At 31.7% G+C, this 26,266-nt stretch overlaps 1 protein-coding gene across 1 annotated transcript in view; it reads left to right on the forward strand.

Moving 5' to 3' along the window:
• LOC129223851 (lachesin-like) overlaps positions 1–26,266 on the forward strand; it is a 143,753-nt gene that overhangs the window by 91,635 nt on the left and 25,852 nt on the right. The window contains exon 4 of the mRNA XM_054858213.1: positions 9,432–9,602. Coding sequence (XP_054714188.1) covers positions 9,432–9,602 — 171 coding nt within the window. The remainder of the gene's footprint in view (positions 1–9,431; positions 9,603–26,266) is intronic.

The raw sequence follows: 26,266 nt of genomic DNA on the forward strand, positions 1-26,266 counted from the left end.
ATTTTGGTTTCTACGCCAGATTTTCCTCAATTCTAGATCGATTTCTTTGATTTACGCCTTATTTTAAAGCTTATGGTGCTGGCTACTGACGAAAAATAGACCCACGGTCTAAAACTAGTTTTTTTCAGCCGAAAAACCTGTTTTAAAGAACCAGAATGAGGTTTTCGGTTAAACTTATAACTTTAATTTGCGCTATGACCGACAGAGCTGAATAGCTTGATCGGCAGAGCGTTCTCTTCGTAACCAGGAGAATCCGTGTTCGGGCCCACGTCCGGACAATCTGCAACAAAAAATTAAGAAAAATATCGCGCATTACAGGAACACTTAATTAAGTGAATAGCGACTATGAAGGAATAAAATAAATGAGAAGGAAACGCTCCTTGCTGTTATGAAAACCTGATGCTAAATTGATCCTTAATTGTAAGGCTTCTTTTTTTTTTTTAAGATTTGGCTCCGGTAAGAAAATTAAAGCATAATGTAAACGAAAATATAAGTAACAGGTTTAAGATTTCAGACTACAATAGAATTTTTTTTTGTTCAGAAAAAAAATAATAAATCGTATATTGAAATATATTTTCTTCTAATGAGTTTGGACTCTTTGTACAAATAAAAAAATTACTACCTCAATTTGAAGGGTAAAATATATATTTTTTCTTCTTTTTGCAAAAAAACAAATAGCTTATCACATTTTTACTACATTCGAAAAGCTACGCTTAAAAAAAGAGCATAGTTCAATTTATTTTGTATTTTAACCGTTCTGTTAAATGATGAACACGTGTTGCCATCTAAGTCATAACGGTTCAAGCAGCCTGCGGTAACAAATTGTAAACATTTTCAAGAATAAAAAAATGTTTCTTCAATATCTTATCTTATATATTATTCCCTTCTCATTTTAAAACTTATCAGGCTGGCTAATGAAGAAAAATAGACTTATGGTCGAAAAATCAAGTTTTCGAAAACGCCCCTTGCTGTTTCAAAACCTTGATGCTGCCTGTAGTTCTTATGCATTTTTTAAAAGCAAAGTTCTAATGCAGTTTTAAATTTTTTACGTCGCTTTCAGCACAAAAAAATAGCCTGTGTGTGTGTTCATATTTTAATAAAGCTTAAAAGCACTGGACTTAGTTGTTCGGTTAAATTGATAAGTTTTTTTCGGTAGAGCGTTCGGCTATAAACTATTCGAACTTCGGACAAGTTTGGGCTGTCCGAACGAATATCAAATTTATATTAGTATTACGCGTTACATGTACTCATAACATACAAACGTGATAAAATAAATGCAGTGGGATTGCTACTTGGTGTTTCGACTCCTTTATGCAGGCTACAGTTATCATTCGGATAAGTTGACTGTTAATCGAAGAGTGTTCTTCCTTTTTTTAAGCTTTGACTACATCCAGACCACTCAGCATAATGTAAGCATAAAAAAGTATTAGATTTACCAAAAGGAAATCCTTTTTGTGCAGAAAAACATTTTCATTGTATGCTGAAATGTAGATGTTTCTAATAGCAGTGTTCGACCTTTTGTACAAATGAAAAAATACTACGCCAAATTAAAACTACGAGTTTCACCCAGTAAACCTTTAATTTTTTATTCGCGCGAATACGATAGAAAGCATTGAAATTATTATCAACCTCATTAGCAAGAAATCATTTTCTACTCCTCTGCTTTCTGCTGAAAAAAAAAAATACATTTTGTCTACGTTCGAAAAATTACACTTAAAAAACGGACTCAGTTCAACTGGTTTTGGTTTTGAATTTTAAGTGTTCGATTAAAAGAGAAACATGTGCGGGCATTTAAGCCGTAACTGTTAAAGCAACCTTCTATGTGAAATAGTTCAATATTCAAAGATAAAAACACTTATTTTCAATCTAATTTATTACTTCTCTAGAATGTTCGTTTCAATTGCTACGTGAGATCTTCGTCATTCTTTAATCAAATTCCATGCTTTTCGAATAATTTTAAATCGTATCATGCTGATTAATGACAAAACATAGAAGCATGATCTTATTATTATTATTATTATTATTATTATTTTTGGCAAAAAGCTTTTTTGCTGTTTTTTACTACGCATTCCTTTAATGAATAGCTTTCGAAAAGGAAGGCGCAATTGCTAGGTTTGTTGGGGTGTCGGGCGGTTACTCAGAATGGCGCCAATTCGAATCCGTGCCAATAAATATCTCTCAGTCAGTCAATGATCAATCAATCGTCAGTTGCTCACATAGGCAGGACTCTGTTTGCCACAACCTGTTTTTTTACATGCACAATTATTGCTTTTTCACGAGTCACTACTCAGCCACACTTTTAATGATATTTATGTTTGAATTGAAAATATGTACGACCAAAAGGTGAGCGATGATCAAATTATCACAACGTTGTAGTTAACGAGGTTTTGTTACTGATGTCTTTAAATTACATGCCTTCTCTTCTGCGCTTACTTTTTTTTCGGTTCTTCTTCATAATGTTCTTCCTTTGAAATTCTTAAAGAGCGAAATACCTTATGAAACGATTCGAAGCACAGTGCGGAGTTCCGCACGGGTCAACTAGTATATAACAATTTCAAACAAAATTATATAATTTCAAACAAAATTGGGACTCAACTGACTAATTTACCTTTAAGACGAGTGCCTAATCGAGTAATTTTGGGCGAATTTTTTATACGTCTTTTTATGTGGCCCCTATGTACCGCCCAGGAACAGGTTTGAGTGCGCTAATATATTTCATACTACCTTCCTATCGAACTGGCACGATATCTGTCATTTTAACTGCAACATTAAATTACTTAGCTACGCTATATTATTTTCAAATTAAAGCACACGTGAAAAAAACAAACACGTCACCATTTTCAACCATTTGTAAACATTAACATGCTTATATATCCCAAAAGTCAGGCATATTTTCAGCAATACAAATAGATTTCCCTGGCATTCACCAAAACCCGAAGTAAATGTTCTTGATACTTTAAATATTACCATACCATCAAGTAACTCGATTTATTTCCATCTCCTCCCCTTTCCTGAATCTTTCGTTTTAAGTGTTTCGTGACTAACTGTCATTCGTTAAGAAGCAGTTCGAACTCCTTCCGTGCGGTAGCTTTCTTTCTCTTCTTCCTTCCCTCCGTTCAATCCAACTGAAAACTGCCAGAGTTGTGTCTTCTGGAAGCGCAGGAAAGGTGGCTGTTCCCTCCCCCACTTTTGGAAAGAATTTGGAAGAAAAGGATATTCGATGAGGAGCATGGTAGTTTTTTCTTCTATTTCTTAAATTTATTTGGAGTTCTTTATGTGTGTTCGTTCGAGGGATTAAATTTACGACGGTGAAACTGCATCGATGTGGTAACAAATGCCTTTTTTTCTTTTCGTAAGTGTGTGTATGTGAGTAGTAGGAAAACACAGGGCTTAAAAAAAAAATTCTGCACTATTACTTTATTTTTGGTAAATTATTACAAGCATTATCCTTATATATATAATAGGGAATGATCGAGTAACGCTTTTGAAGTCACCATCAATGAAACTCGCGTCACTGCATAATAATTTGATAATGTTTTTTGGCAATGTTTGACATGCGGAGAAATGCTTTGTTTTGACAAGGCTGAGCTGGATTCGGTAAATAACTGTTTTATACTGGTAAGACTGTCATTTTAGAAGAATGAAGAAAGAAAAAAAAAATAGTCAAAAATAAACGCTATGTACTGAAGTTAACAGTTTATCCACTGGAGTTAAGGTTGAAATTTCCACTGTCAAAATATCTCCTAACAGGCAATTGCTTCGTTCAAATGTAGAAGCAATTTTCACCCGTCATACTTTGACGGACAATTTTCTAGTGTTCAATGAAAAATCACAAACATTCTTCGTGCTAAAATTGGTTTTAAAGGGAAAATAAAGCAAATAAAGTTCAAATTAAACAAAAAATACTGTGAATGACAATTTCAATGGCTGTGATCAAGGCCTCTTTGTCGCAGCAAAAGTGCTCAACATGCAACAAAAAAGAGGTGAGTAAGAAATAACACATGCATTCTGCTTTAAAGATACATGTTAAACCTTGTTTACTCACGAGGTTTTTGCTGCATGTTGGAAGCTTTTGCACTGATAAAGACGCTCTGTTCTTGCCTTGAAAAAGCTATTTGTAACATTTCCACCAGAATTTGCACTTTGTTTTTGTTTTTTCTTTAAATTGTATCATTGCACAGTAGGTCCTCTCAATACGGGATACGAACTCTTGAGGAAACGAATGTTTTAACCAGAAGTTGTCATTCAATGTTTGAAGAATTGAATATTAAAAATTCAATGGTAATAAGATCCTCTCCTAATAAAGGTCCAAGAATATTTGAAAGAAGGAAAAGCCGCGTCTTTTCTTTTCTACTTGTATATTTAACATGACAAGCTTACTACTTTGTACTGTTCACGTGGTTCGACATACATTTTGGAGATGTATTTCCACACATGTACTCAAATTTGGAACTTCCTTAAATTCCTTGCAAGTTAAATTGACTTGGCTACTTGACTGGTGACATATGTACGCAAGGTGGACACTTCTGGGAAGAAAAGTGCAGTAAGTTACAAAATGAAACTTAACGAGGAAATGAGTTTAAAATTTTCTTTTGTGATGATTTATTTTATTGAATTATAATTTATGGACTTATAAAATCAAAAATTGTTTATCAGAATCTTAGTGCTTTATTATTCTCAATGGAATATAATATGTTGATCAAGTTTTTTGCTTAAATCTCAGTTTTTAAAATAAATGGACTATAGTACCCTATACCTTCTAGGGTCTGATACATTTCAATAGGTCAGCCCTCGTATGCTTGGGCTTAGAACTAAATCTTGACACCCAGGCTACGAGGCACTTATTTATTTACTTATAATAAGCTCATTTGAAACTTCATCTCTATCCTGTTATGTCATTATTCACATACAGCAGAACAAAGACAGTGACTGCGCAGGAACATCTTTTGAACTTCGCGGTCACAAAAATAGTAAAGGAAGATGGGACAAAGTCAAATGGCTAAGATGACTGAACTTTTTTCTATTTATTTTTTTAAATATTTTTGGCTGCAATTTTGAGCCTGCAACAAAAAGTGGAGTATCATTTATTTTTTCATGGGGCAAAGCGAAAAATAAAATATTTTTCAAATGAAATATTTTCTATTTGATTATAAAAAATATTTTTGATCAAATGAATCAGTAAATAAAATTTTGAACGAATAAATGAAAAGAAAATTGAACAATAAACGAGTAACTGAATTAATTCATTAATAGATGAGGAGAAGCAAATGAGTAAGTGAAGGAGTGAATGAACAGGAAAGTAAGTGAATGGATGAATAAATAAGTGAATTACTAAATGAAGGAATGTAAAATAATAAATTAATAAATGAATTCTTAAGTTTTTTAGCAAATGATTGAGTGAGTAAACAAATTAGCTATTTTACTCTGCCCCGCATTTACTCGACTACTTAAGCAAAGAATTTAAAATACAAATAAGCTTAATATTAACTGAATAAATATTGCACCACATATTAGAAGGTTTCAATTCATATTAAAAATGTTAATAACAAGAACTTTATAAATTTAGAATATCAAAAATAACTTTTTACTTGTAACAAAAGAGTATCAATTTTTGAAAAGTGTTTGTATTATCATGAGTTTTAATCTTCGGCGGTATTTTTTTACTAATTGGAATACACTACATGTGCAAATACATTTTAAAAATATTACCAGATAGGTGGCACTAAACGCTGATTAAATATTTCACCTCTTTACTTTGCTCCACTATTTCACTTTGTCCCACATTCCCCTACTCACCGAGCACTTAATAATATTTGATAGATTAATCAATTTTCAAAAAGAAAGTGTTCAATTTTATTTGCTATTTTTAATAAAGGAAGAACAATGAATTTCTTATATGTGAGGGAGAAAGGGGGAGGGGTTCATTCGTCCCTACCCGCTGGTGTCCCTCTGCGTTGTTATTACTTATTTGTTTTACCATCTTTTATTGTATTTGCTCGTATTCTAAAACACAATTTGTAACATATTTTCATTAGATTTTTTTTTTTGAGAAAAAACATTGCTTATTGTTCTCATTAGACTGTTGAATTCCTATGATTTTATTTTCCCCGCCTCCCTCTACAGCACCACCGTCGACCAGCCTCACGATGCTGTTCCTCTTGCGAAAACCGTCTCCAGGTTGCGTCTATATCCTACACACACAAGCATACATTCACACCTACACACACACACTCACACACACATACACACATACCCACACACACATACACACATACCTACACACACCTACACACACACGCACACGTGATAGCAAAAAACATAATTTGAATTCAAGATGTCAAAATTCAAATTAATTATTATTATTATTTATATATTTATTTATTTTATTATTTTTTTTTGCGTCAAAAAAAAATAGCGTTGATTTTCGTTACAATGGTCTTAAAATATCAGCCCAATAATTGCTTCAGCAGACACGATCCTTCTGAGGCTTAAAATCTCGAAAACCATATCTCTTGGAAAGATGAACGATACTTCAGATAAGCGAGAGATATTATGAAACAAGAGCACATTATCCCTCTCTCGACTCCGCTGTAATGTCATGCTCATCTAAATAAAGTGCTTTGCGATTTACAAAGATTATATTCAATTTAACAAGGAAACGTATTTTAGGGAAGCATTTGAATAATATCGAGCATATGACTCGAGGATTTTCATCACACTTTCCCGTTTTTCTTATGGAAGAAAAAGATTTTTCAATTTAAAATAAGTGATATGATTTTCATTTTCGCGGAAATGATCGTATTTATTTTTGTTGCTGCTGAAGCCTTCAAGAGGCGTAAACTATTCATCAGAGTCTCTTTAATGCATTTCTTAAAGTATTTCAAGCATAATTCCCTTTTATCTTCCTCGTTTTTTTTCTCTTTAATATTTATGGACAAGCATTTTTTGGTTGTTTTTGTGTACGTGTAGTGAAAAATCATCATAATTGCCATCTTCAGAATGGGACGTGTTTTTCTTTTTTTCATTACGAAGCACATTTTTTTTTTGGCTGAGTTAAACTATAAATGTTTGCTTCGATGGAGAATAGGGTCAAGCTTGAAATTTTTATTTTATGGAGCAAGAGTTTGTACATGGCACTCACACCTGGTAAGAACAAGCTCATTTGTAATTATTCCGGTTTTGTTATGATTAAACTAAATTATGATTTTTTTTACTAACGATCAAGTACAATCTGGAAATAACAGAACTTTTTTTATTATGCATGGTGTTTGTTTTCATTTTCTCTTTGTTTTTGGAAATTTACGTTTTAAAATTGAACTAAAAATTGGTTGATCATATTGCTAGTTTTAGATTTATCTATCTTAAAATAAAGTTAATACCTCTACTTCATAAAAATAAGCTCATATGAAATAGTTTTAGTTTTTTGAGGATTAAACTAAACTTTAAATCTGTTAATGAAAAACCAAGTCTTTCGTGGAAATAACAGCTCTTTTTTCCTATGCATGGTGTTTGTTTTCGTTTTCTCTTTGTTTTTGAGGATTTATATTTTAAAATAAAATTTTAAAAAGTGTGTCATCTTGCTAGTTTCACTTTTAATTTATCACAAAACAAAGTTAATATACCTTTATTTGATTAAAAATAAACTCATATGAAATAATTCTAAAGTTTAAAGGATGAAACTAAACTTTAAATATATTGATAAATAACCATTTCCGACGTGGAAATGACAGTTTTTTTTTCCACGCATGGTGTTCGTTTTCTCTTTGTTTTTGAGAATTTATATTTTACAATGAACTAAAAATTAGTCGGACATATTTTTAGTTTTAGTTTCATTTTATCTCTAAATAAAATTAAGACTTGGCCGTTGGTAAAAGCAAGCTCATTTAAAATTGTTTTAGGTTTTTTTTAAATTAAACTAAAGTTGTTAATTTACTGATCAATATCCAATTAAAACGTTTAAATAACAGCTTTTTTCTAATACGTACTGTTCACTTTCATTACTGTTGGTTTGCATTTTAGAATTAAACAGAAAATTGGCCTGTTATTTATAGTTTGAGTTTTAATTAGTATCTAAATAAGGTTAATACCTATACTTCATGAAAATAAGCTCATGTAAAATAGTTTTAGATTTCTAAGGATTAAATTAAACTAAAAATGTATTAATAAATAACTAAGTACGAAGTGGGAACAACAACTCTTTTTTCTCTACATAATGTCGGTTTCCGTTTCCTATTTATTTCTGGAGATTTACATTTTGAAATGAAACTGAAAATTAGTCATGCTGTTAATATCACTTTTATTTTATCTCTAAATAATGCATATCTCTCCTATGCAAAGCGTTTGTTTTCTGCTTGTTTCTGGGAATTTTCCTTTGAAAGTTAATTTCAATATTAGTCAGTCAATTGCCAATTTTAATTTTATTAACCAAGAAATCATTGACTCGATGATTTTAGTTACCATTCTTATGACAAGAAAAAAACAGTTGAAACTAGTTACTTTGACTTTGTAAACCTGCTGCAGAGAAAGATTTAAGATCACTCAAGTTAAAAAAAAAACAACTTTTTTCGCAGTGTCATCTTCAAACAATGATGACACCTGCGCAATTATTAGGGGAAGTCAATAAATAACGAGACAGATGCTATACAACAGATTTTATACGACATTCTTCAAAAATACTGACCACCGATATTATTTAAACAACCCTCCGGGAAATTAGTAGCGTAATTGCGTGCCCATTAATTTCGAATGAAATCGTTGTTCCCGAAGAGCCTTCTTACGTTCCCCAAAGATGTGGGATCACTTGGGGATAGAGCTGGATTATAAGGGCTGTGGTTTTAGACTTCCCACTTAAATTTCCCAGAAAAGTTCCTCTCTTGCATTGACTGTCTGTGGTCTAGCCTTGTTGTGCAACAGAATGACATCACGAGAAAGTTTACCGGGACAACACACAGCCAATGCAAAAAAGAACTTTTACGGACATTTATAAGGGAACTCTTGAACCATCCTCCAATAGTTCAGATGTATCCCCATGAGATCACACATCTTTGGGGGAACTCAAGAAGGCACTTTGGGGACAACGATTTCATTTGGACGATGAAGTAAAGGAGTGCGTGCGTAATTGATGGTGTCAGCAGCAGCGAAAGGACTTTTATGAGCACGGAATTAGGCGACTAATTTCCCAGTGGGAAAAGTGTTTAAACTATTTCGGTCAGTATTTTTGAAGAATGTCGAATCTGTTTTATGGCATCTGTCTCGTTATTTATCTTTTGACCCTAGTATTTAGAAGAACGCGAAACTCTCAGAATTTCTGCTTTATGTTACTTTCCGTCTTCACACAGCAACAGTCAAAAATCACCACAATGCAATAACAGAGTTTGTTTTACCTATTCAAAACTCGTATGTATAAAATCTTTTAATCTTTGTACTTCCAGTACCCCCGTCCATTCTGGAGTCAGGTACAAGCTCTGACACCGTTGTAGAAGAAAGATCCAAAGTTAGTCTACGCTGCGAGTCTTCGGGTTATCCTCAACCAGCTGTAACGTGGCGAAGGGAAGATGGAAAAGACATCAATCTAGGCTCATATGGTGGCAAGAAATATTCAGGTAAATATCTTTTTCTCTATAAACGAGGCAAATATGTCTACTGAATGTCATTGGCGATCTGTACCAAGATTTAGACAACGCCTCCTAAATACTAAATGCCTATCACATTTGCCTCAAAAAGTGATCCTCCGCCGATTTACTTTCAACGCTACCTGGCGGCAATACACGGATGGCATTGTTAGGGCGATAGATCCAAAAAATTCAAATCAAATTGTTTCTTGGTTAATTTCAAAATTAAAATTTAAAAGTTAACCAATTGTGTTCTCCGCTATTAATTTCTAATACCTTTGACTTTCGATAGATGGCAGTAGCAAGAGTACCGAAACTTGCTTATTGGGATAAATTTGCTCTGTGATAAAAGCAAGAAAGCAACAGGCATTTAATAATTAGAAGGCGTTAGATTTAGAACAGGTAATAACAAAATACACAACTCACCTAGTTACAGTCATTGGAGCAATGAAAATCGAAAGTTTACACTCTTTCTTGGCTTAGGGTATTTTGTTGATTTTATCTGCATCGAGAGTTTTTAGAGCTTTGAATATAAAAGTTATGTTGTACACACTACATTGATAAACTGCTCAAGTTTCCCCACATTGAAAAAAGGTAAATATTTTTTTTTACCGCATAAAACGTTTTACAAGTGGCTGAAACAAATAAAAAATGCTGGTGATTTATTGATATTATTATTTGAAAAGCGGACGCAACGTCAACTTTTATACACAACTAACAACAAGTAGGTAAACCAGTTGATTTTTCTTCTGATTCTCCTGCTCTCCAGTTTCATAGATGTTTAAAAAAATGTTTTTACCTTATAACAAATTCTCACATTGAACCAAGATGATATAGTTGATATGTTCTCTACGTACGATATAAAGCCTTTTCCATTGGGTACGAAATATTAGAACCCTTTCGAGCGCAAAAATTTTGAAAAGAAAAAAAAATGTATTTGGTTGGTGTCATGTCCATGAGAGATAATGCATTTAAATAAAACCATGTGAAGGTGAGACACATTTGACGATGATTACAATGCTTTCAGAATGTCGCTGCCAACCGAGGGTGAACTCCCCGATATAAAGCAGGAACCTTCATATCGCAGGACAGTCAAAAATTAGGTCTCGGTTGGAAATATGTTTCCGGTATTTCAGAGACGGAAATATTTAAATTTTCATGCCTTGAAAGTTGTTCTCTGAAGTTTTTTTTTTTACCTTCTCTGTTAGAATTTATTTCACGTATTTGGTTTTTCATCTTGATGGTGTCTTGCAAAATCATTTGCATCTTCGAGATTAAGTCTTTTATTGTTGTTTAAATTTATTTTCCTTCTTTCCTTTACAATGTTATCAACAGCGTTACAAAAATGGGTTGGCATGTACTAATACAATATAAATTTTGTTAAAAATGTTGAAGCATTTTTTCCCATTGGTGGTGGACTTCTTACGCAATTGCAGACTGGTATTTTTTTTTATTGCATTTCTCTCTTAATATTAATTTTCTTTAGAAATGATGAATTGTATTGGTTAGAAACCATGTTTTAGAACATAATCTACTTTATATAGGTAGTTGTACTAAAAACCTCAAAGCAGTCAAATAGAGTGGGCAGCAAACAAAAAAACGTTTGGCATTTCCCTGCAGCGTGTGCTCATACATGAAGAGGTGTTGTTATCTTGTCTAATAACAATAGTTGAGGTTTATTAAATTTGACAGTTAAAAATATACCGAGAAATGACGGCAACCAAGTTCATTAACGGACATATCACAGCAATAAAAGGATAAATCCAAAAAGTTAAATTCCTTTAATATCAAATATAGCATTGGAATTGTATAAAATGAATATGCCACGAAATATTTGTTGATGTCAAAAATGATTTTCTAAAAATTTCACAAAAAAAAAAAAAAAAAAAATCAGTAAAACTTTTTTATGAGCAAAACTTCTAGAAAGAAGTTTAACTTTATGCTTTCCAAACAACGACCTGAATAAATGTTAATTCCAAGTATCATTTTATTAATTTAACTTCTGCGAATTCGTGCCATGATTGTTCATTTAAACGGAGTGACGAAGCAAAAAACGGCTATTGCATTGGATTTATATATTTCATGTTGCACACAATTGTGTGATTTTTAACAAATCTTGAAATTCTATTGCAACTATTTCCATATAAGAACCCTAATAAATACATATTAAAAAACTTTAATACAAGTCAAAATCTTTTGTTTTACGCGCAACAAAATTACTTAAATTGTATCTTTTAAATGAATAATTTATAATAATTTTATTCAAAGCAAAAGCTCTTCCCAACAAAGCACTGTCAGATAATTTTAAGTCATTTGTCTTAGGCTTTTCTTTAAAAATTAATCGATAATCTTGCCGGTACCGAAATCGCGAAAAGTATCGATAAGTGTCATAGTTGATAGATTAGTTTTTGTGTTTAAGGCCATTAAGCAACATCGGTTTCCCAGTTGACCTTTTGTCTGAAAAATTGACAATGCGTAAGTTTTGTAAACGCCAAGCAATCGATATCAGTCTCTTCCTGAAAAACATATGTTTCTTGAAAACATTTACGCTAAGAAAGGAGATGAATTGTATATATATGAGTTTTATGGCGAATTGCGTAGTGATTATTGCTTTGTTAAAAGTTTAAACGAATAATAGTTTGAAGGAAATGTTATGAAATAACTTAAAACTATTGATAAAAGAAAGTAGTCGTCGATCTGTTGTACCACCAAAGGCGAAATAAAAATGTTGAAAATATAGTGTATTGGATTATATTTATGAAGAGAAAAATCAAGTTTTCCTTGTTTAAAATGTCATGGATTTATATCGTCCACTTTATTTGCATTGCTGTGGCATTTTTACACATACATTTGCAATTTGTCCCCAAAATTTTGAACTTTGGCCTTTAATGAAATATCTTCCAATATCATTATGATCCATTATGAATCATAAAATAAAGTATATACTTTAGAATAAAAATTGTGCTTGAAAAAAAAAGAACATAACAAAAATTGGAAACATAAGAACTCTACATCGGTTTCTTTGTGCAAATAGTACCTTTCTTCCTTATCGGAAATGAACTCAAGACCCGCACGTCACTTATTTCTATCATCACTGAGCGAAGAGGCTCAAGAAGGTGGCAAGCTCCTAAAAAACAATATAGCTGATAAACAACGTAACTGAAGATTCATACACTGTTATCAATGAAAATCGGAAACATAAGGACTCCAAGTGGCCTTATTAGTGCTAATATCAAAGCAGAACCGTTTTCCTAATAGGAAAATGAGCTTCTTATTGCGGCACATATTTTAACATCACTGGGCGGAAAGGCTGAAGAAGATGGCAAGCTCTTATAAACAGTATAGCGGATAAACAGCGTTACCGATGATTCGGACACGGCTATCAAATAAAACCTGAAGCATAAGGACTCTACATGACCTCATTCGTGCTAATACAAATGCATAACCATTTTCAGTAACCGGAAATGAACTCAGGATCCGCATGTCATATATTTCATCAACGAGCAGAAGGGCTCAAGAAAGTGGCAAGTTCCTAAAAACAGTAGCGGATAAAGAGCGTAACTAAAGATTCATACTGTTATCAATTAGAATGTATGTATAGAGATGATGTAGTAGCTGAACCGAAAGTGATTGCTTTGCAAATCATCAGAAACAAAGAAAAATATATGACATTTAAGGTTTCTTATGAAATCAGCTAAAGAACCAATAAATATAACGGAATTTAGTCCATTAAATTTTAAAGAAATAAGAAAAAGAGAAAAACTTGCAACATGTACAATGGCAATAACAGAGTTTATTTCATTTGGAAAACAACCTCACCAAATGCGAGCTCTATAAAAAGAAAAGAAAGATAGAAAAAAAAGAGTTATTCAATCAAAAGATGCTGCTTTACTTAAACTAACACGGTCTACTCTTACTGCATTTATCAAACAGTTCTAGTCGCGTTTGGGAATCGTACATATAAATATGAAATCAAGCAATTTTAAGAAAGTCATCAGTCATGCGCAAATTTCCTCTTACTAAAGCGATTTTTATGTAATTCCTTACGTATTTTAAGATCATGTCAATAATAAGAAAATGATTACTGTTTCGGAAATATTTAAATTTCCCATGCACATTTTTTTTTTCACAATTGCCTTTCATACTAGTTTTAAAACTACTGCTAGGCAGTTTATAAAAGCAGTGTATAGTCAAATGCAAATATTAAAAATGTTAATTTTTCAAAGCGTGAGAAGCTATATTCATGCAAATATATTCAGTAAATATTGAACTCTTAATCATTTTTATCATCCCGAGTGGAAGTCAGAAATTGTAAACAGTGCATTGGATCCACGACAAATCATAAATTGACTTTGCATATTTTGAAGAGCTCCGAACTACTATAAATATACTTGTTGCGATGATACTCCATATTTGTCATTTAAAATCCAGAAATTTGAACAAAAAACAAATGTAGATGGAAAATTTAACATTCAGAATAAAACATAACCTATAGAATGTTTAATAAAAATATTAATTTCGTCAATGAAAAGATCTATTCATGCAAGTAATCATCTCTTAAAGAGATAACATTTTGAAGCGATTTATGGTTATTTGAAACAGTCTGATTTTGAATATGTTATTAATATAAGACGACATATATTACTTACTTTGGTTGTAAATAAACAAAAGGGTATTATTTTAAAGCTTAAAATTATTATCATTCATTCGCATTTTCTGTCAAATGCACGGAAAGATTTAAAGAATAAGAATTTTAGACGGGTAGAATTGATGTTGCTGCAACAATCTAGTGTTATCAGATTGAATTTTATGAGTCAGCTGGTATTTAGAAGGCAGTGGTGGAAGGTTATAAACAGCAGGGTGGAGTGAAAAAAATCAAAATCTGATAAACGTTAAGTAATAGTGCAGAAAAGTTGCATTTTGTAGAGATATTTAGTCGTGCAAACGGTTTTCCACAGAAAACAATATCTTGAAGGGTCGCCCGTTCCTTGAAATTCACCATTATTGCAAAAAAACTGGAAAAAAAATACAATAATTTCATCAAAAATAAAAATCCGATAAATTTAATGTAATATCACTTAAGAGTAGACGTTTTGTGTAAATTACACACAGCATAAGATAATTTTAATAATAAATTATTATTTAAAGTTTCATATATGCTTTGAATTTGACGAATATAGCGTCAAAATTGAATAACATCGTGATGCTCCGTACATTGAGGAAAAAGTATTAGAAGTTATTATTTGTAAAAATTTGTTTCCATATGAAATAATTCTTATATAGATACAGAAAAAAAATAAGTAATGCAATTATTTTTTATCCAGTAACAAAAAAGATAATTCTCCACTTAGTCAAACATTTTAGCTCAAAAAGTAAAATTTGCCTACGATAGGGAACAATGGTTAAGTGTATAAATATGAAAATGTAAATGTACCTTGAAACAGCCGACATAATACACACCTTGAAACAAAAGAAGTTGCTAAATAAATTTTAATATTTTTGAGCCCTCAAACTGTAATCACATTGATTACTACAAAATATAGTTAGGCGTGAGAGTTGAACTATTTGACTCCTGCCAATTGTCGGTCTTAGTGTCATATTGTGGCGTATTTTTTGGATTCTAATTTGACTCGAATAAAGCCATCTCTCCTGGTTATGAAACAAACTACGAACTATAGCTAGCGCTTCTTCATCTAATTTTACCTATCGTATCAGCGCTTTAGTATCACATGTGAAGATTTGAAAACAATAAAACTCAGTGGGTACGCCATCAAGCACCACTTCTTTCAAAGTTTTATTTGAAATTCCCAATTTGGAAAGGTGCAGCCAAGTTTTCCATCATCTGAGAGCATGGTTTCAATAGGAGTAAGATGGCAAAGTTGAAGAATTCGATTGCATAACGAAAATTTATAATTCCAGATTTCAATTTCGACGCTGAAAGACTAACCTTGAGCTCATTGATAGGTGGGAGTGGGAAAACTCGGATCCTCCACCTAAAATAGGAATTTCAGATAAAACTTTGAAAGAAATGGTACTTGATGGCGTACCTACGTACACTGCAAAAAATAATTGTTGTTTTTACAGTAATATACTGCTTTTTCCTACAGTTTAATACTGCTCTTCTAAATAACAGAAAAAAACTGTAAAACTGTTTTAGATTGCGCAAAACGATGCGCAAAAGGTGTTTCTTTTCATACGGGAAGAGAAACTAATGAATTCAAAGTATCGACAGCCATGTTAGTTATTTTTCGGGTGTGCTGAGACAGGACTGCTCAGCTGTAATCCAAGTTAAAGGTAAGTGCTAGTAATATTATTCATTCCCTTTTCTCAAAATGTAGTTTTTTTTACCATCGATAATGTATGTAAAATAACAGTATTTATTTTGAAATCATAATTCGTATTCCAATATTCGTTGACGTTGACTTTGCAATTTCTTTTAGTTGCTAAGTTGTAGCGATTGCTTTATAGCAAAAATCCGAGTAGTTGTTGTGATTCTGAATATTTTACTGCCCGTATGATAGTTTTTAAACATTTTCTGAAACTCAAATTTGATTTAAAAATAAATCAGTTCCTTTCTTTATCGTTTTTAAAGTTATTAGAACATTAGATTTTGTTTACGGTAATATTTTGTGTTATATAGCATGTGAGTGCTTAAAATTTAAATTCTTATGTATTCTAGTACATTTTTAGCGAATCGCGATTGACTTCTTCCTTCTGTTTTTTTTTTCTTTCTTATGTTCAGTTTTAAATTCTTTAACAGTTTGCATTTAACCATTTTATTGATAAACTTTACATTATAGCAATGTAAATAAATAAAATAACAACGTGACCGAGAGACATGCAAACAGTATCAAGTTTAATGATATTTTTGTTGAAGAATTTGCCACTCTGAAAGACTCAAAATTCTCTGAAATCTGGAGCCAGCTTTCATACTTATCTAGCAAAACTAAAATAATTATAATTAAAAAAAAAATCATCAATGAAGCACTCCAAAAAAATAAATAAAAATAAGCATCTTTAGATACAAACACGAAACCCTTGTGTTTTGAAAGTTTTATATTTGCGTCCGTAAGAAATTAAAGTTTTACTTCTGGAAAAATACACTAATAGCATTGAAACTTGTGAACTTAAAAATAATTTTAGAAACTATATTCAATGGCACTCGATTGGAGGTCACGGGAAGTCACTATGACCTCCCCAAAACTGCCATGTTGGGAACACTTTGTCTGCCGATTCGGAAAATTTGGGGACATAATTGTAACGATTCAAATTTTTGAATTCTCGAATGTCCAAATTTCATTAGATATTGTACTTAATTGTGCGTACTTAACTTGTGCATGCACCAGTATTTTATTAATCGGCAAAAATGTAAGTTCCGTTCGACAAATTGAGATTTGTCATATTTTCTTCGCCTTGAAGGACATGCTCATTTAGAAAAGTAGATACCTAGAACTACAGTAGAATTTGAAACTCTTTTAACCTTGAAATCGTCAGTTTCCTTATGTTTTAACTTTAAGAACCCTTTGAGTCTTAAAGTTTGGTATCAATGCGTTTATGATGAAGACAAAAACTATATTATAAATACTGAAAAATGTGATTCTGTACTTCACTGTCTTTCACTGGATATAAAAAGTAAAAATATGTCAGATTGTTATCCCCGTAAAAAGAAAAATTGCAGAATTTCGTTAAAATCTGTAACGGAGATTCAAGCCAAAGCCGGGTAAGATCTTTTGCATTTAAATGCGATGGGTTCCTTAGCAGTTGAGTTCTTTAGGGGGGGGGGATTATTTTCACAATAATAGACGATTTTTCAAAAAAGTGAGGTTTTCGAATACTTTGTCAGGTTTCAAAAGAGAACAGAGAAAATTACGGGAAAGATTCGATTTCAAAAAGAAACTTCTGAACACCCGGTTTGAAATTTAAATTAGCGACCAAAGCATAAGAATCGAAAAAACCAACAAATCCTCCATTTAACAAAGTAGCGTCATAGAACATTATAACTAAACATTAATGAATGGAATTAGAACACTTTTAAATGAATCGGGTTTGCCTCAGCAGTTTTGAGCCGAATCAGCTATGTGCTTCCACTACTTACGGACTAGAGCGGTTTTAAAAGGAAGAACCAAAACCTTTTTTAAACTATTTGAGGGAAGAAAGCCATCTATTAAACACTCTCGTGTTTTTTGGCTGTATTTCGTATATTGCACTTCTAAAACAGAAAATAAGCAAATTGGATATGAAAGTTAAACAGGGAGTCATGGTAGGATATGCGTTTTATATGAAAGGTTATAGAATTTGGGATCCCGAAAATAGTGAAGTGACAGAAATGCTGAATGTTAAATTCGATGAAAATAAAATCTGGGCGGGAAAAAAATAGGAACGGGAAACAGAGGTATACCGTTTTATTTCACTTCTGAGTAAATCTGAAGTAGAAGAATATCCTGAAAATCATGAAATAGCATGTTGTGAGAATTAAATTGGTTGAAGAAATACCAAGGCAAAGCATATATTGACACGACGATTCTAAAGTCCGAATCGTGAAACCAAGGTTAATTGTTCTGAAAATAACATTGAATATGACCCAAAATATTTTGATTTCATTTCTGATGATAATTCAAGAAAAGTATCAGATTCTGATGAAGATAGGGGGGATAATTCAAGTAAACTAGAAACTAACATTTCCAAAGATGTAATTCCTTCGAATTTGAAACAAAGTTTGAGAATGCCAGAAAGGGAAGATTGGCAAAACGCAACAGAACAGATGAGCAGAACGAAATAATTCGCTTCAAGGCCAGACTGGTAATTTTAGGTAACAACCAGCTATTGGGGGGGGGGATACTTTTCGCAAGTGTTCTCTTCAGTAATTTCCTTTCCTTTGGTTGAGGCTTTCTTTCCAATTTTTGTGTATAAGTTACATTGGGTCCATTTCCGAGCAGATGTCTGCAATGCGTATCTATATGCGGATTTAAAAGAAGAGATTTGTGAGACAACCTGAAGGGTTTGTCGGTCCCTGAAATCTAAATTTTGTCTGTAAACTGAATAAATCATTTTTATTCTGATACAGATTACGCCTCAAATCAAGACGACTGGAATATAATGCCGGGGGGGGGGGGGGGCGCTTGTAATGTTTTTGGATAGGGTACGAATAATATGGTGTACATTCAAACAAAAATACGTAGCACTCTCAACGATAGAAGCAGAGTATATTTCAGTTAGTGAACAATCTAAGGAAGTTATGTGAATAAAAAGAATTTTAAATGCCGCGAAAAGAATTCAGTATTTTAGACTGATTGTCACAGTATAGAGTGCTATTAATCTAGTTGCGATCGATTTTTCTAGTTCTGCAAGAAAAAATTGCAGAACTAAGCAGATTGATGTGGGGTACCATTTCCTACGGAATTTGATTGATGAAAATGAATTTGGAATAAATTTTGTTGAGAAACTAAAAATAATTTAGCTGATTGTTTCACAAAACCTTTCTGTAGGGAAAATTTACGTAAAGCTTGAATTGCAATGACATATTTTTCTAGAGTTTTTTTTTTTTTTTTTTGAAATGTCTCAATTATTCCATTATGTTTAAGCTATAATTTGTGCACACAAACGGATGGACTATAATATTTTTTAATTTTTTATTCATGTCTTAATGTATTTCCTTTTTTTGGTGTGCTGGCGTGCCAAGAAGGGGGAAATTTGCTAGCGAATATTTTGTTACTGTCCCTCCAGCGCACGAAGGAAAAACAATTGTAGTTGATTTCATTTTGAATTTGTGCCTGGTGATATGGTTGCGGTTAGGTATTTCGGAAAAATTTAAACTATAAATTTCATTCTAGCCGCCTGAATTTACTTCATTTAAATTTATTCACTAATGCAATATCATTTCTTTATTTTTAGTGGTATGCAAATGTAAAGAACTACGTAACTTGTGACCAGAACTGAATGGAATAATGGTTGTCTCATTTTATCAAGATAACAGTTCGCGGTTGTGCTCCGCTTGGAATTTCAAATAAGCCTCTAGTCTGAACGATGTGCGATAATTCACTTTGTGACATGAATGCCGGCAACGGAAGTTTATAAGTATCTCTTTTCATTTATATTTTTGTGTTTTCGGATGTAATTTGTAATTACCAATGCTTTTGAGTTTTAAAGCGTTCTTAGCCACGTAAGCCTATTCGACGGTCTGCGTGCCATATTGGACACCTGAAGCTGATTTTTTTGGCCCGTTGTCAGGTTCTATGTTACAATCAAGAACTATCTTTTGGAAGAAGTTAAACTCAATTTTATTTTGTTTTGATTAAAATGTGATCGGTCATACAATTTATTTAATTCTGAATTTTTTAAATTTGTAATTCAATATTATATTTTACGGGTAATTGAATATTATCACTTCAAGAATCACCGGAATATAGAAATTTCTGTTGCTAGAGCTAAATTAGACGTAAATTTCTTTCATTATTATTTTTTTTAATTTTCCAGTAAATTTTGGAACACTGATTCTTTGTTTTTACATGTTATTAAAATCGAAGGAACCAAAACAGAATGTTAAAAGTACGATGTATTACAGCGTATGATACTTTCTTCGCATATTCAGACTTGCAAATGTGAACATGTTTAAATCTACAGTTAAAAGTGGTGCGGTCTTCCGGCAAAGCATTTTCAAGAAGGATAGCATTGTTTATAACAAGGACGGTGGGCCAAATGTGGACTTGCAATTCCTTAATCATTAGAACTGGCCCTACCAGATTTACTCTATTTTGACATGTTTGACGATTTATTATTTTGTTGAAAACTTTAAACTTTTCTGACCGAATTTTCATTTTTTGCTGAATTTACTTTAACTAAGCCATTTTGATTTTGGGAATATAGAATTGTTTCTTCCAGATTTCAGGTACATTCCGAAAAACTTAAAGATAAATTGCCTAAATCCTCGCAAAAAAAGTGCCACTTAAAACAAAAAGCCGCTGGTGGCTTAAATGGGGACATCGACAGTTGTTCAAAACGGGTGACGGGGCGGGGGGCTTCCCCATTTTGAAAGACATAGAATATACATGAAACATCATAAATTATGCTTAAATATTAAGACATATATAAGATAGAATGTTCTTACGATATTATTTTATTTCAACTCAAATGACTCTTCAATGTGATTTCTTTGAACTTAAGGAAAAATCTCCAAAAAATTAAATTTTAACAATATAATAACACAATTATGGATTAAAATGCTATTAAATTTCTTTTATATAATTAAATTTCTAATAATGGGCAGCTGTCAAAGAAAAAGAAAATGAAGCTGGTATCAGTTGAACATACCTCGATCTGTTAACAAGTGTTGGAACGGAATATGGGTTACAAAAAAAAAAAGAAAGTAAAAACATCTACGATTTTCAATGCTACTGTAGCAACTTGGGGGGGGGGGGACTAAAAGAGGCTAGATACAGTATTCATTGTTTTGAATGAATACCCCAATATTTCCCAATTGGTTGTCCTAAACTTCGACCTTGCTCCATTTTCTAAAAAAATATTTCTCTACCTTATCCTTATTTTCGTTTTGAAGTAAACATATTGCAATTCGATAATCTAGAGCCTATTATAAGAAGAGACTAGTTTCAAGTTGTATCGTCCTTAAAACATTTTAATTTTTTCTTTAGGCCAAGATGTTAGACCCATTTCGGAAAACTTTCCGCTGCTTTTTTTTTTAATTCTTCACTTACAGAAGGAGTTACTCTCCCGATCACTTCAGTTAGCCGATCAAAAAAAAAAAAAAAATAAAATAAACATTATTCTTAATCAACAGTCTCATATGTAATTAAAAATCCTTCAAAAATGCCGAAAATTAAAAGGATTTTTCTTTAAATTGTACTTCAGAAACCAGTACAAGTGCGTTTCTTTGTATGGAAGAAAAAAATGTAAGATATTATTTTCTTTCTTTTTTGAGTTCTTATGTAAAGTATCCAGATTAAGTCTACTTTAATTAGACATTAATAACCACCGTTACAAATGCTTAGCTTGCAAATTGCTGCCAAAAAATTTTTTCTCTCCTTAAAACAGCATAAGCGCTTAACTGGTTCCTGAAATAAAAGGTTCAATTACAATTTAGGTATATGTTGAGAGGTTTCAAAATAAAAGCAACTCCCAAGGCAATTTCAGATCATTCAGAGTCATAATTTTAATCATTTTAGGGCGTATTTTTATACCTACGTAATTTGATTTTTCCATGTATGTTTTTCGATGTCCACAAGTTTTATGAGATTCTAACAATTTTTTATTTTGACAGATGCTTTCATAATATAAGTTCTAATGATGGCACCGAAATCGGCTAAGGTGTCACAAAGAAGAAGCAAGTTTGTGATGTAAAAACGCTGACCTTGAAAAAATTAGCATTCGATTTTAAATGAATTTCTACAATTTCACTGTAAAAACTACTAATCGATATTCAAAGGTGATGTATACGAAATAAAATAATTTGTCAATTTTTATTGGTGTGAATGTTTCGTTTTTTCTCATGAAAACATTATAACAGAACATAAAGTTATATAATTTTTGGAGCAGTAAAACCAATTTTTAACTTAATACTAGTAGTGATAAACCTGACAGATTTTATTATACTAAGTGAAAAATTGTTTCTGTTTTGTTCTGCTTTGGAATTTTGAACCGTCATATATTTGTTTTCATCTATGAAAATTTTAAAAGGCTAATAGGATAAAGTATTATCTAATCTATAATAATCAGTTTACAATAAAAACCATTCTGTGCAGTCTAAATACTGCACATATGGTGTGAAAAGAAGTTGATTTGTTACTAGTATTTCTGAAATACAGTAGGTCCATATGCAACTTATAACATTAAAAAAAGAAAACCATAAAAATATTCTGTTTTACCAGAAAAAGAAAAATAAATGCACTGAATTGCATGTATAAAGTTAAAATAAGCTTAAAAGTTTAATGGATTGCATACAGCAAAACATTTCCCACGTTATGCTGCACATTTCAGCAACTCAATGCTGGAAGTGAAAAAAGTACTTTTAGTGAAGATACGATGTAGTATTTTCAGTTATGTATAAAAAACTTTCTAATTTTTAATACCTTCATGGATCAAAAAGGTTTGGTTTATGAAAACGCTATAACTGTTCTGAAAATAAAGCTTCAGACCATATTTTGCAATTTCCTTCTATTTGTAAATTTTTAAGTTTGCAATAGAGCTAAAAGTTTTTTATATAAATGAAAATGCGCCACTTTTTCTTCTTTAACAGGTATTTGTTTTGTGTGCAAGGAAAATATCAATAAAACATATATTTAACAGCAGTTAATTATTTTTATGTAAAAGGCTTTTATATTTCTTTACTTGTCGCTTTTCATAGCCGCTTTTCATTATTTTTTTTGTTGAAAAACTTTAGAAAAGGAACCGATTTCGTATGTAGGCTGATTTCTACAACTTGCATACAAAATCAATTGCTTTACTTTTCTAAATTGTTCTTCAGCTGTAAAAGCAGTGATTTCGACTATGAAAAGAAACAATGATAGGGTGAAAAAACCCTTTTGCATAAAAATTGATAACTATTTATTTTATGGTTTACTGCTGTTAATTTTACTGTACAAATCATTTTTTAAACCGTATACTACTGCTGCTTTTATGGCGCAATTTAGTTGATTCCGCAGCATAATACTGCTAACTTTACAGTTTCATACTGTTAATTTTGCTGGGCAATTCCGTTAAAAAACAGTATATTACTGTTAATTTTACATATTATCTCTGTTAAATTTACAGGTTAAGTCATTCCTAAAACAGTATATTACTGCTAATTTTACAGTTAGATACTGTAAGCTTTACAGGGCAGTTCCATTAAAAAACAGTATTTTACTGCTAATTTTGCAGTTAATCATTGTTAATTTAACAGGGCAATTCCATTAAAAGACAGTATATTACTGCTAATTTTACAGTTAGATACTGTAAGTTTTACAGGGCAGTTCTATTAAAAAGCAGTATATTACTGCTAATTTTACAGTTTATCGCTGTAAATTTCACAGTAAAAGTCTGTTATAAAACAGTATATTACTGCAAATTTTACAGTTTAGAATTGTAATTTTTGCAGTTTTTCTTTGGAATGCGAGCTGCCAGTATTTTACTGTAAAAACAACAGCTTTTTTTTTGCAGTGTACCTACTGAAATGTATGATTTACAAAACCTCACGTTACACTAAAACAATGAGACGATGCGTAAAATTAAACTAAAAAGCGTCTACCACAGTTTGTTGTCTAACCAAGAGAGATGGATCTCTTAGAGTCAGACTATAATTCAGAATGCATCACTAAGGCAAAACATTGTAATGAGTCAAGATAATAAGTCCGACTCGCCAGCCAAACTATGCTTTATTGTGTGAAATGTGGTTACAGTTTGAGAGCTCAAAAATCATTAAAATTTATTTAGCAACTTCTTTTGCTTCAAGGTGCGACTTATGTGGGATATTGCAAGCTACATATTTATTTTCAAACTTTTATCCTTAACCAACGTTCTTTATCACACGTAAATTTTACATTTTGTTATGCGCTAAGGAGATAATCAACTTTTTCTTTCTCTATGAAAAAATGCTTTTATTTCTTTTTTTCGATATCTATGTAAGGATTAATTAAGACGAGAGCACATTTGTACAAATAATGAATTTTGATACTTTTGTTATTAATTTAAATGTAATGTGCCTTAGCTTAAACTCTGACACATCTCAGAAATAAGGTTAGTTTTTTTCGTTTGTGGCCGGCTTGCATTTCAATAGAACTAATAAAAATGCACCAGGACATGTATATAACTCAAAATCGAAAATTATTCTCTTGCTGCGGTGTTGTATTAGACATGCAAAATATTTAATAATAATATTTATTGTTGTTAACACTAAAAGTAGAAACTGATTATAGAAAAAAATAATTTATAACTACTCGTAGAAATAAAATTCGTTAATGTAATGAAAAAAATATGTAAACATTGGCATAAATTTACTTGAATTTGCATATAATTGTGTGAGATACTTACATCCTAAGTAAATTTAAAATATGTTTTCACTTTAAGAGGACAGTGATACGATTACATGTAATGCCTGCTAAAATAAAGAAGTTGTCACCAAAGAAATGTAAAAAACTCATTTGCTCTAAACGTTTGACCAAGACATAGCATTGCTATTGTCATTACAAGAAATTTTTTTCAAGATTTTTTGCTTAAAGTTATCTTAGTTTAACATACTAAACCACCAACTAAAAAAAAAAAAAATGCTTGCTAGTGAAATTCAATGTGAAAGAAATAGTGGTACTTTTTATAAATGCGAAAATTTGAAGCATTTGCCTCTGTCTGGCAACTATAGGAGAAGGATGTCGTCAATGAACCGGTTCCATGACTAGACAGCAAAAATATTTCCTGTACCAGAGTTTGAGCAGACGAGTAATCGGTTTTAGTACCTTCCTTTGTCTGAAAACAGTCTAATGCAGAGTCATCAAAAAGCGAAAATTATTTCATCATATTGTTAATCGGTCAGAAAAGATTTCTACCGTTATCTTACCAATTATTGAGATTTTCATTTAGTTATTAAATGCTTTGAATATCAATTATCAATGAAGAGTTAACATTAACTTAAAAGAGTCTTTTCGAGTACAATTTCCCATACTTCATGTTTCATCATGATTTGTCACAGCAGTAACACCTATAAGAATATTCAAAATGACGCAGTTGCTATCATTGGACCACTAGATGTTTTCACGAAAAGTCCACCTAACAAAGTGGTTCATTCATGGGGAATCTTAAATATTGTTGTAACTTTAGCTCAATTGTTACCTTTGAAAATTGCTCAATTGGTTTAAAATTAATATGAAAATGAAAAAAAAAATAATCCCAGTAATTCATGAAAACTCTTATACTTTATTATGATTTCAATAAAAATTTTTATAAAATTGATTAAAAATTCAAAACATAATAATGCAGTTTCAAATACTTTTGCTGTTCCAAAAAATGCAAAAATTAGTAATATATGGCCAGTAGACAAGTGAGAGTATGTAACGTGCTACAGTAGCTTACAGAAATGGTAGGATGGACCTTAACGAAGTCTGCCGACAATATAGAGTTCTGAAAGCATCTTTAAACAGTCACATGGAAGATAAAAATCGGTTTGTTGTTACCTTAGTCACTTATTAGAAATTTAGAAAATAATCCCTCCGAAATAGGGATATGATTAGCGAATCATATTTGAAACTAGAGAAGACGTTTTTGGAATTACTTCCGAAAAATTTGGAGTAATTGGCCTTTCAAGAGGCTGAGAAAAAACACATGTCCCACAGATTTATTCAAGACAGAAAGTCTGTCAGTACTATATTATCTGATAAATTGAGATTTAAGCTTCTGGTTTCAGTAATAAAACGGTAAATAAGTTCTTTGGCATTTTAGAGAGCAAGTACGATATTGCGTCGAACGAAAATGTTCAAAATCGATTTAACAAAATTCTCCACAGTTCAAAAGAGGTTGAAAAGATATTAGCTAAGAGCAGTGTTGCACAGGTTGGGAAAATATCAAGTGGTGAACGAGGTCTGATGACAACAGCTGTGTGTTATGTGAGTCTGGGTTTTTTTATATTCCTCTTATCCGAAAATAAAGCATTTTAGACAATAAATATATTTTTTAATAAC

Source organism: Uloborus diversus, chromosome 6 (genome assembly GCF_026930045.1).
Source record: "Uloborus diversus isolate 005 chromosome 6, Udiv.v.3.1, whole genome shotgun sequence".
Classification (NCBI taxonomy): domain Eukaryota; kingdom Metazoa; phylum Arthropoda; class Arachnida; order Araneae; family Uloboridae; genus Uloborus; species Uloborus diversus.